At 49.7% G+C, this 18,539-nt stretch overlaps 1 protein-coding gene and 1 non-coding gene across 9 annotated transcripts in view; both read right to left on the reverse strand.

Moving 5' to 3' along the window:
• Positions 1 to 2,504: 2,504 nt before the first annotated feature.
• The window catches only part of IGFBP2 (insulin like growth factor binding protein 2), a 42,333-nt gene continuing 26,298 nt past the window's right edge, over positions 2,505 to 18,539 (reverse strand). For 7 of the 8 annotated variants that reach the window (XM_021666871.2, XM_021666866.2, XM_021666874.2 and 4 more), the window contains 3 exons: positions 6,910 to 7,136; positions 5,406 to 5,546; positions 2,505 to 3,000 (listed from right to left, as the gene is read on the reverse strand). In XM_021666871.2, the coding sequence (XP_021522546.1) occupies positions 2,836 to 3,000; positions 5,406 to 5,546; positions 6,910 to 7,107 (504 nt within the window). In that variant the 5' untranslated portion in view covers positions 7,108 to 7,136 and the 3' untranslated portion in view covers positions 2,505 to 2,835. Of the gene's footprint in view, positions 3,001 to 5,405; positions 5,547 to 6,909; positions 7,137 to 15,198; positions 15,360 to 18,539 lie in introns of those variants that run through there. The other variant, XM_021666869.2, reaches the window with a different exon arrangement.
• On the reverse strand, positions 12,253 to 12,359 carry LOC135273793 (U6 spliceosomal RNA). Its single transcript, XR_010341595.1, has one exon. It is a non-coding gene; the product is annotated as a U6 spliceosomal RNA (small nuclear RNA).

Raw genomic sequence — 18,539 nt, forward strand, 5'->3', positions numbered from 1 at the left:
CCATAGTAACCCCTCCCGTTTTATACAGTCCTATAGTTTTCAAAGCACCTTCGCATCCAGTCTCACACTGATACCACCCTGTTATTTGAGGCTGATATTATCCCCGATAGACGAATGAGAAAAACAGGCTCAGAGAAGATGATGGCATAGCCCCAGGCAATGGAAAACGACCTGGTGGGAACGGATCCAAGCCCAGGCGTCCTGACTCCGGCATTCTTCTTGCCTTATCCCTGGTCCACAATCACCTTTGAACCTAAGAAAGGAAAAAGACCCTGCCTGGGCTCCACGGCAGGCCAGTTACATCAGAATGTCTGAAGCTGGCGGCGGCGCAAGTGTCCTGCGCATGTCCTTCAGCGCGAGCCACCGGCTGCACAGTACATTTCTAAGTGATGAAGAAAACTTGAAACTGTTGGGGAAATGCAGCAATCCAAATGGCCATGGGCACAATTATAAAGTTGTGGTGACAATACATAGAGAGATTGACCCTGTTACGGGAATGGTTATGAATTTGGCTGATCGCAAAAAATATATGGAGGACGTGATTATGCAGCCCTTTGATCATAAGAATCTGAATATGGATGTGCCATACTTTGCGATGTGGTGAGCACGACTGAAAATGTAGCTGTTTATATCTGGGACAACCTCCAGAAAGTTCTTCCTGTAGGAGTTCTTTATAAAGCAAAAGTACATGAAACTGACAATAATATTGTAGTTTATAAAGGAGAATCGCTCTTAGGGGTTAGCATTGTACAAAGCCCAATTTCTTTCTGTGTTTGAAAAAGATCTTGGTCCCCTTGGAATAGCAAGAGGTCAGCATGTGATTGTCACACCTCCACATTGTGCTCTGGAGTGCCTATGTATTGAAGTCATTGTAAGACCTGTTATAAATTTAAGTCTATTTTAAAACTAAACTTGTAATATATGCTGAAAATCATTTAGAGTCGTTTATTTAAAAATCACTTCATTTTCAAAAACAAACAAAAGAATGTCTGAAGCTGAGGCACTGGCATCAGTTTTTTGTTTTCTGTTTGCTTTTTCAAGTGCCCCCGTCAAGTCAAATGTTTACCACGGTTGACAACCACCCGGCTTCCCAGGAGACCAGGCGTGGGCTGCTCCACCCGGGAAGAGCAGCTTCGGTGCTAGAGAGGACAGGGGGATGGGCCGGCAGCAACACGCATGCGCCAAATGAAAGCCAATCAGCCCCCGCCCGGGGGCTGCTGAGCTTCAAGTCCCAGGTCCTTCCAGTGCCCAGAGCCCTCTAGGCCCTCTCCAAAGCGTCCCGCCTGCTTCCACCCACGGGCCCAGTATAACTCAGGGGTGGGTGGCTGTCACAGGCTGGATTTAGGGGTTCCCAGGCCCAGGGCTGGGGAGTTTGGGCCCTTCTGGGGACCTTTTCCTCATCTGTAAAGTGTGACTAACAAGAGTGCCTGTTTCACGGACGCACAAGGATTCGCGGAAGGAACACACTTTCATTCGGGGCAGTGCCACGTGCTGGCTTGGCTGGGTGCAGCCTGGAACACACCCTCTTGGCAGGGCTCCATCTATTCTTGGGGATCTGGGTTTCCTGCGCTCCAAGAAAGCTCATCTCGTGGCATTTCTGAGGGCTGTCTCGCATTCCAGCTACACTTATGTCACACCTGGTAAAGGCCCCGCCATCCCTCTGCCTCTCCACACTCACCAGATGGAAGGTCTGGAGGGTTGTGGGTTGGGCCAGGGCCCTGGGCCACGTGCGTCGGCCTCAAATGCTGCGCTTTCTCCCCCCATGGCCCACTGCAAAGGCAGGGGTGGGGGTGCGTTAAGCCCACTGAAATTCACTGGGGCTGAGAGGCCAGCAGAACAGTGGCGGATGTAGGTGAGCTCCGACGTGGAACTGTGTTAAGGAAACAGGGCCACATTCTGTGCCTCCTTCCAGAGTCCCTCAGCCTGCGCTCCTCGACATACCCTGTTTCCGGTTGGTATTTGCTGGTCTGGAGACCAAATCACGTGGACCCCTTAGAGAGCAGCGCCTGAACTCAGTGGTTCACCTTTGTGAATAAGCCAGTGAACCACAGCCCTACTCCCTTTCTTTGGGGGCTGAGCGGAAATGTCTCACCCTGGGCAGAAGGGAGCTTCCTTTATTTCAGGGGCCAGACAACCCCAATTCCAGTGTTTCCTGTGCCTTATCTCCCACTGCAGTGTCAGCTGGATGTGGGAGGGAGGAAGCTGGACCCCCGCTCAGTGTCTCCCCTGACCCCCACCCCGTGACTCATCCCACCCCCGTAGAGGGCCAGGCAGGGGCCACATGGGGGCAGAAGCCTCACCTGGGAGTCCTGGGGCCACACTGAAAGGTTTCATCTGGATTCAGGAGGTTCCTATTCCTTCTTATTCCCATTTAATGAACAGGAAACCGAGGCAGGGCCTTTCCCATTTTCCTATGGGCCAGGGGCAAAGCTGGATGCTGGCGGGTAGGCCAGCCTCCTCATCTCTCCCTGAAGACCCCAAAGACTCAGACAAAAGACACACACTTTACTTTTCCTTCCTTTATTCATAAGCAAAAGAGACATAGGGGTTAAAAAATAAAAATGTCTCTCCCCTCTTCCCAAACCTGAATCCCAGCTCCCCCACCATGACTCCCTTCCTCCCTGAGAGGGGACGCAACAAGGGGCAGGTGTGGCATCTGTGGCCAGGAAGAGAGAGGGGGGAGGTGCCGAGCTCGGTGCTGGTCTCTTTCCAAGTATAAATGCGCGTGGCAGAACTGGAAAGCCCTCCAGCACCCACCACCCAAGCATTCTCCGTTTTCTGCCAGTGCTTGGAGAGGGGTGGGGGTGGGGGCACCAGGCACCGGCTGGCTGCGGTCTACTGTGCCTGCTGGGTGGGCACCCCGCCAGCCTCCTGCGGCTCATAGTAGAAGCGATGACACTCGGGGTCCCCACGGACGGTGGGGGCGCCCTCGATCCTCTTCCCGGTGTTAGGGTCCACACACCAGCACTCCCCGCGCTGCCCGTTCAGAGACATCTGGCACTGGAAAGAGAGGAGAGGAGCGTGGAGGAGCCTGCAGCTGGCAGCTTTCCAGCCTCCCTCCACCTGGCAGCCACGGAGCAGCCACCCGGTGCAGCTACCCACACGCTGCAGGGCGGAGCGTCTCAACTTCAAATATGCGCCAGGGAACCTTGATAAAATGTAGATTCCTATTCAGCAGGTTCCTGGACGGCTGGAAATTCTGCATGGCTAGCAAGCTCCCGCGTGATGCTGATGCTGCCTGCCCAGGCCCTCTCTGATAAGCAAGGCCGGTCCCGATCCTCGAAGATGAAAAAACTCAGTCCCCAGCCTCAAGGAGGCCCCACCCAGTGTGTGTGTGGGTGGGGGGTGACCCAGCATACTGAAGCTTAGTCATAGCGTAAGGTGAAAAACCTCATGCTGCAATCAAAATCTGTTATGTGCCAGGCACTGTGTGAGCAAAAGACACCACTTGTTCAGTTTCTAACAAATGCACTCATTTAATCCTCACAACCACTTTGTGAATTAGATGCCATTATTATCCCTGGTTTACAGATGATAAAACTGAAGCACAGATGGGCTAAGCAACTTGCCCAAGGTCACGCAGCTGGTGAGAAGCATAGCTGGGATGGAAGCCAGACACTCCCCAGGCATTCCAGCTCAAGGCCTCTGTCCTTATGCCCAAGCTAACTATGCCTACATTAGTACCCAAAGGTGCAGCAGACAGCCTGTTTTCCATGAGAAGTGACCAAGCTTTTCTTCTGAGCTCCAAATTGAGTTAGCCAGCTTACATTTAGAGGGCGTGTACACAAATCGCCTTTTTTTGTTTTTTTAAACGGAGTGTCACTGTCACCCAGGCTGGAGTGCAGTGGCACGATCTCAGCTCACTGCAACCTCTGCCTCCCGGGTTCAAGTGATTCTCCTCCTCCCTCAGCCTCCTGAGTAGCTGGGATTACAGGTGCCCGCCACCACGCCCAGCTAATTTTTTGTATTTTTAGTAGAGATGGGGCTATACCATGTTGGCCAGGCTGGTCTCAAACTCCTGACCTTGTGATCTGCCCTCCTCAGCCTCCCAAAGTGCTGGGATTACAGGCGTGAGCCACCACGCCTGGCCCACAAATAGCTTTTAATGCTAAACTCATATTTAGAGGATCAGCGTGCCTCAATGGTGACGACGGTGGAGGGGTGTGACCCCTGGGCTGTCAGCAGAGCCCTGTTCCCATCTCCCGGCTCCAAACATCCACGCTTCAGGTCAGCCCAGACTGCCATTAGAGCCACCAGGGGAGCTTTATAAAATCCCACTGACCAGCCAGGTATGGTGGCTAAACGCCTGTAATCTCAGCACTTTGGGAGGTCGAGGCAGGCAGATCACCTGAGGTCAGGAATTCAAGACCAGCCTAGCCAACATGATAAAACCCTGTCTCTACTAAAAATACAAAAATTAGCCAGGTGTAGTGGTGGGTACCTGTAATCCCAGCTACTCAAGTAGGCTGAGGCAGGAGAAATACTTGAACCAGGGAGGCGGAGGTTGCAGTGAGCAGAGATTGCGCCACTGCACTCCAGCCTGGGCAACAGAGAGACTCCATCTCAAAAAAATACATAAAAAAAATAAAATCCCAATGCCCAGAAAGCACCCCAGATCCACAAAATCTGAATCTCTTGGGGTGGGATTTTAACAAAAAACAAAAAAAGACGATTTTCTTTCTTTCTTTGTATTTTTTACAAAGAAAAATCTCTATTTTTTAAAGTTCCCCAGAAGACCCCAGTATGCAGCCAGGGCTGAGAACTCATGCTTGAAAACAGGATGATAGCTGGCACCTCCTCTTTTATCCCATTCCTTCCCTCTGTCTCACAGGAAAGGCACAGACACACAGGACAGTCAGGCGGGGGAAGCGAGGGATGGGCTAATATGTACCCAACCGCCTGTAATCCCAGCACTTTGGGAGGCTGAGGCAGGTGGATCCCGAAGTCAGGAGTTCAAGACCAGCCTGGCCAACATAATAAAACCCTGTCTCTCCTAAAGATACAAAAAATTAGCTGAGCATGGTGTCATGCACCTGTAGTCTCAGCTAATGGGGAGGCAGAGGTTGCAGTGAGCTGAGATCGCACCACTGCACCGCAGCCTGTGTGACAGGATGAGACTCTAAAAAAAAAAAAAAAAAAAAAGCCTCCTCTCAACCTGGATGCCAAGTGTGGCTGGTGGGTGGCTGGGTGAATGGAGCCTGCATCTGACCTGTCGGAGGCAGGGAGAAAAGCCACACCCTTCCTGGCCTGGCAGCTGGCACCCCGATCCTCCTGGTGACGGAAGTCTGGGTTTCCTACTCAGCCTAGAACTCAGAGGATTATAGGCAGGTGGGGCAGAAACAGGGCACATCTGGGGCTCAGGGCTGAGGAGGAGCCACTCGAGCCCAGGCTGGCACCATGCTCACCTGTTTGAGGTTGTACAGGCCATTCCTGTCACAGTTAGGGATGTGCAGGGAGTACAGGTGCTCCAGGGGGCCCCGCTCATCTGGAACGCGCATGGTGGAGATCCGCTCCAGGACCTGGTCCAGCTCCTGCTGGCAGGGGGTCTGCGAGCACAGACAGCAGAGGACGCCCAGAGTCAGGATAGCAGGCCCACAAAGCACGCCTCACACGCCAAGTGCAGGGAGAAGCTGCTGCACAGGGAGGGGACTTTCCCATGGTAATAGCCAGCAGGTGGCACAGGGACTTCTGACACCCCACCTGGAGATCTCCCTGCCATGCTGGGTCCCCAACCCTAGACCCTAAGAAAATTGTATGGATGGGAATGTTCACTCTCCTCCTTGCTCTGTGACCATGGTGTTCATGCTCTATCTCCAAATATCATTCCAAGTGGTTGTCTCCAGAATCTCTATGCCCCCACCCCCAGCCCAAGCTCCATTTCTTTCCATAAAACCAACCAGGGCCAGGACCCAAGGTGGCAGAGCTGGGCAGGAAAAAAGAGAGGGGATAGCGCAGTGAGAGAAGCATACGGCACCAAGAGTGACTAAGTTTCAGGCCAGGCGCAGTGGCTTCTGCCTGTAATCCCAGCACTTTGGGAGGCTGAGGTGGGAGGATAGCTTGAGTCCAGGTGATTGAGACCAGCCTGGGCAACATAGTGAGACCCCCATTTCCAAAACACAAAAAACAAAATTGGGCGGGGCACAGTGGCTCACACCTGTAATCCCAGCACTTTGGGAGGCTGAAGTGGGCAGATCACCTGAGGTCAAGAGTTCGAGAGCAGCCTGACCAACATAGAGAAACCCCATCTCTACTGAAAATACAAAATTAGCCGGGCGTGGTGGTGCATGCCTATAATCCCAGCTACTTGGGAGGCTGAGCCAGGAGAATCACTTGAACCCAGGAGGCGGAGGTTGCGGTGAGCCGAGAGATCCTGCCATTGCACTCCAGCCTGGGCAACAAAAGCAAAACTCCATCTCAAAAAAAAAAAAAAAAAAAAAAAAAACCAAATTGGCCAGGTGTGGTGGTGCACACCTATAGTCCCAGCCGCTCAGGAGTCCCGAGGGAGGCAGAAGGCTCACCTGAGCCCAGGAGTTGGAGGCAGCAGTGAGCCATGACGGCACCACTACACTCCAGCCTGGGCAAGAGAGTAAGACCCCATCTCGGGGAGCGGGGGAAAGAGTGAGCAAGTTTCAAGGAATCTGTCTTCATCTCTGGGATTCTTTTCCTTTGCCTATGTTCTAAAACCATATGGAAATGTGGAGGGTTTCGAAGGAAAGAACATCAAGAAACCACATGTCCAGTCTATTTCACAGCCAGAGATACTGATCGCCCCAAAGGTCAGTTTGTGGAAAGAAAAATGCACTGCCTGCAGGTCACACCAGATGAGGATCTTATTCGGATGCCCTCCTCCAGCTGAGACCCCTTTTTCACGTCCTCCCACACCTCCCACCAGACCTGAGACTCACTGACCCTGGCAGGGGGTGGTCGCAATATCTTGGGCTCCTCAGCGCCGAGGTGATGTTTGCTGCCCTTGCCCATCTGCCGGTGCTGCTCAGTGACCTTCTCCCGCAACACAGCCAGCTCCTTCATACCCGACTTGAGGGGCTTCCGGCCAGCACCGCCTACCCCACCCAACATGGTCACGGCGCTGTCTGCGTGGTTCTCCATGGGGCCTCCTTCCGAGTCATCGCCATCATCTGCAGAGAGGAAGGGAGGAAGTGCTCAGGTCCAGTTTCCCAGAGAGATGTGCCCTCTGGGAGCCATCTGGGCCCTAACGATGATGAGGGTGGAGATGACGCATGGCTAATTCGTGCCACCGACTTGTCAGGGCCTGTGCTGAGCAATTTACATGGATGATCAATTTCAGCTTCACCCTAACTCTTAGGTAGGCACTATTAACACCCTTCCCAACTTTCACAGATGGAGAATTTGAGGCTCACAGGTCAGCTACTTGACCAAGATCACAAATCTGAAAAAGGGATGGATTCAGGATTTGAACTCGGGCTGTCTGACTCTAGAAGAATGACAGGGACCCTCCTACAAGGCAAAAGCAGAACAGAGGGGCACAGAGGGACAAAGGCATCTGAAGACCTCCGGCCATGGAATGGACTTAAGTCCTTTCTGGGACCTCCCAGATTCTCCCACCATAACCCCCAGTTTAAAGTTTGTTTATAGTCTGGAAGAGCACCAATTAGTTGAGTTTTTTAAAACTCGTGCCACAGACATCACTGGGCTGCAGCACGCATGGCAAAGGAGAAGATGGAAGGCCATGTTGCCACCCGGAACCCGGTCCCAGCACACCCTTCTGTCACTTTGCATTTGCCAACCTGGCCCCGCCTCAAAGGTCCCACAGTGCTCCTCCGAGGCCGCTACAGCTCTGCCCCATTGACTTTTCCTCATTCCCAAGTCTGTCTGTGCAACCCACCCCAACCCCATGACATTGCGAGCCCCAAGAATAGGAACTATGTATGACTCCTTCAACTTCATAGCTTCAGCTGACTGCAGGCCTTTGCCTGTCCAAGAAGCATCCATTAAGTCTCCTTAGACTTTCTTTGACCTTCTGTGTGCACAGCCCAGGTCAAAGAGGTCTTGAAAGCAGCTCCAGCCTGCCACGGTCTCACTCTGGCTGAGGCACGTCCAGCCGAGGGAGGCAAAGAGGATCTGAATCGCATGGCAGAGCTGTAACTGGGAGACAAGTCCGGGCTTGTCTCCAAAAGGGCAGGGCCTCAAACCACCCAGCCCTGGCCCCAGCCCCCTAGAGACACAGCAAAGCAAACAGCCCCAGACCACGCCACCCAGAGCTGCTCTCCTGCAGGTCCCAACAAGATCTGGGTGGGTGCAGAGGGGGTGTTTTTCAACCGATCTTGCACATTTTCTCTTCCCCATTAATGCACCTTCAAAAACTTACAGCCCTGAAAACACAAAGGAATAACTATTAAATTAATTCTAAACAAGGTTATTCACTCACTCACCAGCTAAGGGAGGGGGCACCTCTTCCATGACAGGGACAGGACCAGGTGCTAGCACTCCGGCAGCACCTGCTGCCAGGGCATGTCCAGCACAAGCCCCAGCATACGGAGCATTTGATAGAGGTTTATCCCGTCCCTTTCCCTCCCTCCAAGCCTGATAACTAATCAGTTTTCACTTGCTATCCAGCAGCATCCTTTAGAAGCCAGCACGCCATCACCAGGGTAGCAGCACTGGTTAACGGGGTGTACTTGGGTTAAATCCCAGTTCTGCCATTTTCTATATCAGATGCACGTGTTCTCCCCTACACAGACCATCTCTGTGCCTCTACCTTCTTAACTGTAAGTTGCTGGATAATAACAGTTCTTTCGTCATAGAGCTGTTGAAAGTATGTAAAGTAGTTAAAAGACGGCTTAGGCTGGGTACGGTGGCTCACGCCTGTAATCCCAGCACTTTGAGAGGCTGAAGCAGGTGGGTCACTTGAGGTCAGGAGTTCGAGACCAACCTGGCCAACATGGCAAAACCCCCTCTGCTAAAAATACAAAAAATTGGCCAGGTATGGTGGCTCACGCCTGTAATCCCAGCATTTTGGGAGGCCGAGACAGGCAGATCATGAGGTAAAGAGATCGAGACCATCCTGGCTAACACAGTGAAACCCAGTCTCTACTAAAAATACAAAAATTAGCCAGGCGTGATGGCACACACCTGTGGTCCCAGCTACTCAGGAGGCTGAGGCAGGCGAACTGCTTGAACCCAGGAGGTGGAGGTTGGAGTGAGCTGGGTTTGCACCACTGCACTCCAGCGTGGCAATAGAGTGAGACTCTGTCTCAAAAACAACGAAACAAAACAAAACAAAAAGTTAGCTGGGCATGGTGGTGTACACCTTTAATCCCAGCTACTTGGGAGAGTGAGACAGGACAATCACTTGAACCCTGGAAGCAGAGGTTGCAGTGAGCCGAGATCTCGCCATTGTACTCCAGCCTGGGCAACAGAGCGAGACTCCGTCTCAAAAACTAAGTAAAAGACGACTCAGCGCACAGAAATTCTATATTCATGTTGCCAGTTATTCCTTTGATGATGATGGTGATGATGATGAGGATGATAACGAATGCCTCAGTTATCTGCCACCTCAGCAGCATGAAACCCAACCAAGAACCAGGAAACAAAGGAAAATAAGCTCTGAGCATCCTAATGGCTGTCGCCACGGCTGGGCATGTTTAAACGTTGGCATTTTCCACCCAGAATGAGGGGAGAATCATTCCGTGAGGAACCTTGACAGTTCACAACTATGCTGCTCCAGGAAGCCTGGCTTCTGGATGTCTGGTTTCCAAGGCTGCGGCAGAAGAAAGTCAACAAAATTAAAGGGAGAAAGAAGGAATGCATGTGGACAGTAGCAAGAAGGATCAAATGGCAGAGAGGAAGGACACTAAGAAAATCAAACACACGAACTCCGAGTACATTTTGTGCATGGCAAATGATGAATGCCGCGCCCCTCAATGACCCTTGGGGATGCCCATGTCTTAGAGCCCAAAACACAAATTATGTTGATGATGATGGTCTTGGGACATCAAAAGGGGGAAGGAATTAAAATATTACCTATTCATCATTTGAAAAGACTTTTATCCAAAATTGTTGAACTTCAGAAAACGAATTGAAATATTTAAATGTATAAACCTCTGACACCTGGAAAATTATTTTATCGCGAATGGGTATTCCCACAGGGGTTCTGGGGAGCCTAGGTTGTCCCATAAATGAAGCCAGCACAGATTAAATTGTTCCAGCAGCCCAGCAGCCCGGCACCACTGGCAGGAAAACGCAGATTTAGCGAGCGCCTCCAGGCTGGGTGGGAGTCCTGCTCCACCATGTCTAATCAGACCCAGCCACTAACCCACAGCTTTCCTCAACCATCCTGCCCTGCCTCTGTGCTCCTCCACGTGGAGAGCAGCAGACACCCAGGGGCCCAGAGAAGCAGGCTGAGTGAGTCCCCCCGCTCAGCTGCCTGCTACGTTCCCAAGAACAGGGACACTGAGTGACCCCATCATGCGGCACAGATCTCTTCAGTGCCACCAGGTCCACAACCTCCTAGAAGGTTGGTGTTGAGGGGAGCAACCATGCAGGAGAGCCCCTCTTCCCTCTTCAGATGGACCCCAGAGGTCAGGAACAAAATGGTGAAAGAGAAAGGCCAGGGAAAACCTCTAACACATCACAGATGCCCATACAGCGCACACACTCATTCCCCAGCCTCCCTGCCTCCGCCCCACTGCCCTTCCCAGACAGGCTTCCAGTTCCCTGGACCTGGGTGGGACCATCTCAGGCTCCCTGTTCCTTTCCTCTGCAGACCAAAAACACAGGAGGAGAGCAAAGTGGCTAGAAAGTCCCCCCACTCCCACCCTGGCCTGCATCAGAACATAGAGAAGAGACTTTTGCCTCCATCCCAGCTAATCAGGATCAAAATGAGAAAGACAAAATGAAGTGGGAGCCTCCAGTTGCCCTCACCCAGGCCCTTGGTAGCTGACATCACCCTTGGCATCACCTTGCTCACCACACCCTGCCCAGCTTTGTGCCCACAGAGGCAGGAAGGATTTCTGGAGACCTCCACACCGCGTTCTGCTCAAAGGGTGTTAGAGAAGATGCGAGCTCTGGGAGTCTGCTGGGACAGCACCCTGCCACCATTTCTGGAACTCTCCACTCTGTGGACATGAAGTCTGTGATGCTCAGAAACACCTGGCTGTGCCCTTCTGGGAAGTGGCTTGGGTGAAGGCAGCCAGTCTCTATTACGGCTACAATAACATGTTGTCTGGTTGGAGAAGGAAAGGCAGCTCATGTGTAGCCCTATCCAGGAGCTTCTGGGAAGGCTCTGCTCACCCAAACTCAATGCCTGGAACATCCTCTGGGATAGGGGTCTCCACCTCAGCACTATTAATAGTTGACCAGATAATTCTTTGCTGCAGGGGGCAAACCTGTGTACTTAGATTCCACCCAACAGAAACCAGTGGCACTCTCCCCAGGTTGGAACAAAAAATGTGTCTTCATTCTTTGCCAAATGGCCCCTGAGAGGCAAAATGGCCTAGGGTGGGAATCACTGTTCTGGAGTCAGGCATTTAGCCCGAGGCCTGAAAGTTGACAGCCCAATGCTGAAATGACTCCAGGCCCCACATAAAGCAAATCTACTTTCACTATATTCACATCCACAGCTAAGACCCCTCCGCTCCCCTTCCATCTGCAGCCACACTAGTCCACAGCTTATTGAGCGCAGGGCACAGGATCTTTCCTGGTCATTTCAAAGGACTTTTCAGCCTGTAGCGCCCTCTTCACTAGGCCCTCTTATACCAGACAGTGGCCAAAGAAGCATCCCTTTGCTGCGACCCAGAGGTCAACCCAACATTAATCCTCAGAAGAAGGACCTCTGTAATCTCTGGAAACACATTTGAAGAAAGAGAGGCACACATAGATAAATGTGCATTTGGGCCTGAAGCCTCCAGGCAAGGCCAACTTATCCATTAGGCTTTGCAGGCACAGTGCCTAGAACATGCTTTTATTTCTATTAACATCAGAAAAAAATTAACTTTTAGGAGCAAAAGTCTTAATATATAATATTAATACATTTACATTTATTAAATCAGTTATAAAATACTTTTTTTGTGTTTTGTTTTTTGAGACAGAGTCTCGTGCTGTCGCCCAGCCTAGAGTGCAGTGGCACAATCTCCACTCACTGCAACCTCCACCTCCCAGGTTTGAGCAATTCTCCTGCCTCAGCCTTCTGAGTAGCTGGGACTACAGGCGTGCACCACCATGCCTGGCTAATTTATATATATATATATATATTTTTTTTTTTTTTAATTTTAAAAAAATATGGAGCGCTTCATGAATTTGCGTGTCATCCTTGCGCAGGGGCCATGCTAATCTTCTCTGTATCGTTCCAATTTTAGTATATGTGCTGCTGAAGCAAGCACTGATTTTTATGTTTTCAGTAGAGGCGGGGTTTCACCATGTTGGCCAGCTGGTCTCGAACTCCTGGCCACAGGTGATCTGCCCACCTCAGCCTCCCAAAGTGCTAGGATTACAAGCATGAACCACCATGCTCAGCCATATTAGTCCATTTCCATACAGCTATAAAGAACTGCCTAAGACTGGGTAATTTACAAAGGAAAGAGGTTTAATTAACTCATAATTCAGCATGGCTGGTGAGGCCTGAGGAAACTTACAATCATGGCAGAAGGCAAAGGGGAAGCAGGCACCTTCTTTACAACGTGGCAGGAAGAAGTGCCAAGTGAAGGGGGAAAGAGCCCCTTATAAAACCATCAGATCTCATGAGAACGACAGGGGGGACCCACCCCCATGATTCAATTGCCTCCACCTGGCCTCTCCCTTGACATGCAGGGATTGTGGGGACTATAACTCAAGTTAAGATTTGGGTCGGGACATCAAGCCTAAAAATATCACCTTGTCTCTGCTAAAAATTAAAAAAAAAAAACAAAAACAGCCAGGCATGGTGGTGCACACCTGTGGTCCCAGCCACCTGGAAGGTTTTGGTGGTTAGATCACTTGAGCCCAGGGGTCAGAGGCTGCAGTGAGCCATGATCACACCACTGCACTCCAGCCTGGGTGACAGAGTGAGAGCCTGTCTCAAAAACTAAAAATAATCATTTTAAAATTTTAAAAATATATCTTTTTACAGAAGGGCCCACAGAGACAGTGTCCAGGGCCCAGATGTCATATGCAACCCTGGCTCCAGTTCCCAGAAGGCAGGGGCCAACTGGGCAGTGTTCCTCCAAGAGGACAAAGTTGGTTTCCTGTCCTGAGATGTCCCAACCTCTCTGAGGTGAAGGTCAAGTTTGTCCACCCTCACAGAGGCCACCTGGATTCAAGGGTATGTTTCATTCCATTTCTTTATTGATCTCAGCACTGCCAACGAACATGCCAATAAGATGAAGAAATCCAGAGGCCTGGTTTGCTGACGCAAGGTCTTTGAAAGATGGTTTAACAAGACCATGCGTCAGCATCTGCTTCCTTCTCTGGAACAGGCTTCTGGACTCAAATCCAGTGGCCAGATCTGAACTCCACATCTTGAAGTGGAAGCCCAGGGAAGGGAAATGAAAGAGTTGACCTGGCAGAGATCACAAAGCATTCTGGGCTGAGAAGAGCCTTCATTCCTTTTTTACCATTCCCAGCCAGAGATTCAAACCCCAATGTCTAACCATCTGAGTTGGAATTCCAGATTTTATCACTGAGCTGTGCAGCACCAGATAAGTTCCTTAAGCTCTCTGTGCTTCCATTGTTCATCTGTAAGAAGAGGACAGTGTGCACCTCCAGTGGGCCACTGGGAGGATACAGAGACACTGCCTGCATCTACAGTGAGGGCCTGGCACACAGTAGGTGCACATGGGATTAGCACTTAGCCACTTCCATTTCCTGCCCACCAGGAAGTACCCACATAGCACCCCCCGCCGACCCCCAGTCAGACACAGGCATCATCACACATTACCAAGTTTTTTCTCATATATTCTCTTATAGGCTGCAGGAACAATCCACAGGAAAACATTCCAGATGTCGAATTCCAACTAGAGTGGAATTTGCCCTCAGAACAAAAATACCAAGTTGTATTTTTTTTTTCTGCCTAAGAGAGTTAAGTTCAGAATAATATTAAGCAACCACTTATGTATGCAACTCCATGGGCTATGGCGCAAAGGGTACTATAAGAAATGGTTCTTAGCAACCAGAATGACATCAATGGAAAAGGTTCATGGGCTTAGAAATGGTTGACAGGAGCCCCCAAGGCCCCTGAAGAGACTTTTCCCTATGGACAGTAAGCATTGGCTCTTCTCCCCTACATAGCACCTGGGGAAATGGGTCAACACAGAAGCAAAGGACTTCACCTACGGAAGGCTGAGCATTTCCAAAGAGAAGTCAGGGAGATGACAGACAACCCCAGGGCCATTAGTGGGGGGCTTGAAGGGCAGGGGAGAACTCCCACCCCTGCCTTGGGTAGACTGCCATACCTTTCGACCCCTGAAGGAGAGCTGGAGGTAAGGCAGATGGGATGAGAAGAAATGGATCATTGTCCCATTTTACAGATGGCAATCCTGAGCCCCGAGGGACTTTCATCTGAATTCACAGGAGCAAACACAACCTCTCTGCCATTATCAGCAGTGCTTCACAATTGCCATGGGGTCCCTACGTTCTTTTGGCCCACCCTTACTAATTTAGCCAGGAGAGCAGCTAGAAATTGACAGCCCAAGAGCCTTTACTGTTCACTTCTATGCATTCATACCCAGGTTTTCAGACTTAATTTTGGCACAGCCCATTTTTCCAACATAATCCTGTTTGTTTTATCAATGATCTTACTCAACAAATCAAAGCCTGTGTTCGATAGAAACGGACTCCCATAAAACCTCATTTTCTCCTAGTGCACTGTTCTGACCTCAGTGCTCTATTTGGAAATTGGTGATTCCTGATCTGTGAGAGACCTTAAAGCTCTCTTAGGAACCTAAGCCCCAGGTATCTAAAAGTAACTCCCCAGTCCCGTCTGCTTGGAGGGTGTGGCATTGGTCCTTATCCAGACCTGGTGAGGAAATGAGATCTTTTCCCTAGAACGATCACACATCTTCCTAGCAGCTCAATGTGTCTCCTTTCTTTCTTCTTTTCTTTATTCTGAAGAAAGCCTTACCATTTTCCGGGCTTCTCCTCCTACCTCATGATTATCCTGAAATCTAAGAGCAGGGTTGGAGAAGAGGGGTATCACAGAGAGGATCTAAGCCAACCCTGAACCTATCATTCCTCCAGTGAACTCACCTCTTGCAACACGTGCATTCCAAGCCTTTCAAGAGTTGATTCTGAGTAATGGGCCAGGGGAATGAAGGCTGGCTGCCGCTGCTTCCTGGTTCAACCCTAGCCGGGCAGAAAATTCACATGGCTCCGTCTTTGTTAATTTATCCCAAAAGGCACTTAGCCTTGACATGTGTTGGGCAAGAGGATAAAAGCTAACCACCATTCTCCTCCCCCTGCTATCTAGATGACTCCACTAATATCCATAGCAGTGGACGATTCCTTAACAAACTGTAACAAGCAATGAAAACCAGCAGTCAAGAACCCTGAATGCCAGTGCTGTCCCTTGGGATTCACTCACGAGTCAGAACCTTTAACCTCTCTGAGCTAATGTCTCAAGTCTGAAAAATGATATTAACAATTCTGCTAAAATGATAGCTGCTGTTAAACAGGACATGGTATTATTGCCCCTCAAACTCTCATTGTGAGCAAAACCAGGCTTTAGAAAAAAATGTGTGGTGGCCGGGCAGGGTGGCTCATGCCTGTAATCCCAGCACTTTGGGAAGCTGAAAGCCTTGCTAAAAATATAGCCCTAGATCCCAGCCCCAGAAATTCAGAGGCAAGGGCTAAGGAGTCTGTATGTTGAATGATCCCTCTCCTCTCAAGCTCTGGCATTCTCTCTGTTCTGTCTGGGTTTCCCTAAGAACTTCTTGGTGAGGAGAGAACGATGCCTCTTCTTTTTAAGAGATGTGGCCTCATGTACACACTTTGCAGAGACACAGCCTTGTGAGCTCATGAACTCATGGGTTTGTAAACAGACATATAAGCATGTTTGGATACACGCAGAGGGGCATTTCCTGGCCAGGCGTCATGGAGGTTTCTAGAGCATGCCCTCATGTTGCCATCTCATCTCGGGTTCCCCCCTGGGTGAGCAGAAACAGCACAGCCTCTCCAGAGCCTCCCTGCCTGTGCACTCTCCAAAGGGCTGCTGTATAAACATCAGGGTCATTCCTGGAATTGCAAAGACCTAGGGAGGGTCAGGGCTGAGACAGACAGTTTGGGAAAACAAAAACATGCTCAAATTCAGCCAAGGTCTCTGGGGCCCCATAAGCCAAGCTATCCTTGAAGAGCCAGAGAAATTGATATCAAGATGGCAAACAGCACTATCAGCTTTCATTCCTTTCCGTGGGTCCCAAACATTTCTCCTTGGGTTCAACTAAAGCCATCCGGAAACCTGGCAAGGTGACCTAGTTGCTGAGGCCCAAGTGAGTAGAGTGTGCTTTGATTCAAACTTGGACCAGGGACTATGGGAATGGGAAGAATGTGCCTGACCCAGCAATTCTACTTCTCTCTCCATGTGCACAGGGACACATGCACAAAAATGTTCATTAAAGCATTATTAGTGGCTGTAAAAACACTATAAGCAACCAGATCCAAAAGTCTTTCAACGTGTGAATGGAGAAATAAAATCAGTAGGGTAATACAAAGGAACACTATACGGCAGTTAAAAAGAACATCTCTGACCTATGTATGTCAACATTAGATCTCAGAAACCTAATATTAAGAGGGAAAATAAAACCTTTATGTACATTTTCAATTTATTTTCACAAAACAAGTTAGATAGTATTAATCATTTATCGTATATATGCATACAGATGCAATATATGCAAACATAGGCATATTAGTCATCTAACATATATATGCAAATCTGCTTAGCTAAGAAACATGAACACTAACTACTGCGTGCTAGTGGACAATATATCAACCGCTCACGGTTCTGGGTGGTAGACTGGCGTTATTACATTGTTCTTAGCACTTTTCTGCATTTTTTAAATCTTCTTTTAAAAAAGTCACCTCTAAGTGCCAGGCGCGCTGGCTCACGCCTGTAATCCCAGCACTCTGGGAGGCCGAGGTGGGCGGATCACGAGGTCAGGAGTTCAAGACCAGCCTAGCCAATATGGTGAAACCCCATCTCTAATAAAATACAGAAATTAGCCAGGCAAGGTGGTACGTGCCTGTTGTCCCAGCTACTTGGGAGGCTGAGGCAGGAGAATCACTTGAACCTGGGAGGTGGAGGCTCCAGTGAGCTGAGATGGCACCACCAACTACAGTCTGGGCGACAGAGCGAGACTCCGTCTCAAAAAAAAAAAGTCACCTCTTCATGTCATCCACCTTCCTTATCAAGCAGAGCTATCAGTAACTTCAAGCGTCCCCGAAGCCCTACTGGTTGGAAGAGGACCAAACAATAGTGACATAGCAGACTTCCCACCACTCTCATTGGCCAGTGCAATGTCACCAGGGTCACTTGTCTGCCAGACTGAACCTGGCCCTGGGCTCCTGGCCAGTTCTCTATTCCATGAAGAACTTGGAAATGAGTCAGAAAGAAGACCCAAAGACAGTAGAAGAGGGTCACAGAATTAAGAAGGGGAAAACGAAGTAATCAAGATGACTCAGGCCTGAGAACTGATATTCAAGGGACAAGCCCATCCTGGCGTGGCCAGACGGTGCTGAGTGGTGGAGGTGACAAAGGGCCAGGAAAACCCAAGGGAAGGGAGGGAACTGTTCTGCCTCCCCAAAAGCCAGAGAGAAAACAGCCTTAAACTAAAACAGGAGAGATCCAAGTTAGAAGCCATCTAAGAATTTCATAAGAAAGAACAAAACAAGTGATAAACTGCAGATGGAAAGAAATTGCATAGACTCCCTCTGGTATAACTTAGGAGAAACCTTTGGAGAAGGAAGAAGGATGAACAATACAGCCTCCAAGAGTCCAAAGGCTGCCATTTGATTACACTGATGAAAAGCACTGCTGTAGGTGGGAGGATGGCTTGAGCCTGGGAGGTGGAGGTTGCAGTGAGCTGAGATCGTGCAACTGCCTTCCAGCGTGGGCGACAGACCTGGTCTCAAAAAAACAAATAAACAATTTTTTTTTTAATTTTAAAAAGAAAAGTACTGCTGGGTAAAGTCTTCCAGTAATTTGACCAACTTTCTTCACAGCACTATCGCCTGAGTCCATTGCCAAAAAGCTGTAGGTCTGTGCACTTTCTTAGTCCTCCTAAGAATGGAAGCTTCCTGAAGACATAAATTTGGTCTTAGCTTCCATACAGCTTTCCATCCTCAGTGAATGGAGGAGAGAAAACGTTCTGTGTGCTCAATTTACATTTTTGGAAGGAAGAGACACTGTGCTTTTTTCTTCCAAGACTGAAGTAGAAGTCTGTCCCACTTGATTCCCTTACTTCGTAACTTCAGTCACCATAAAGGGACTTCATTATTTAACATCAAGATCTTCCCAAGAGCCTTGGTCAAAAGGCTAAAAGAGCTACCTGTTTATTTGCATAGGATGTATATACATCTCTACAGACTTGGCTTCT

The sequence above is a fragment of the Aotus nancymaae genome, unplaced genomic scaffold (assembly GCF_030222135.1).
Source record: "Aotus nancymaae isolate 86718 unplaced genomic scaffold, 86718_ANA_hifiasm-v0.15.2.pri h1tg000008l, whole genome shotgun sequence".
In the NCBI taxonomy this organism is placed as follows: domain Eukaryota; kingdom Metazoa; phylum Chordata; class Mammalia; order Primates; family Aotidae; genus Aotus; species Aotus nancymaae.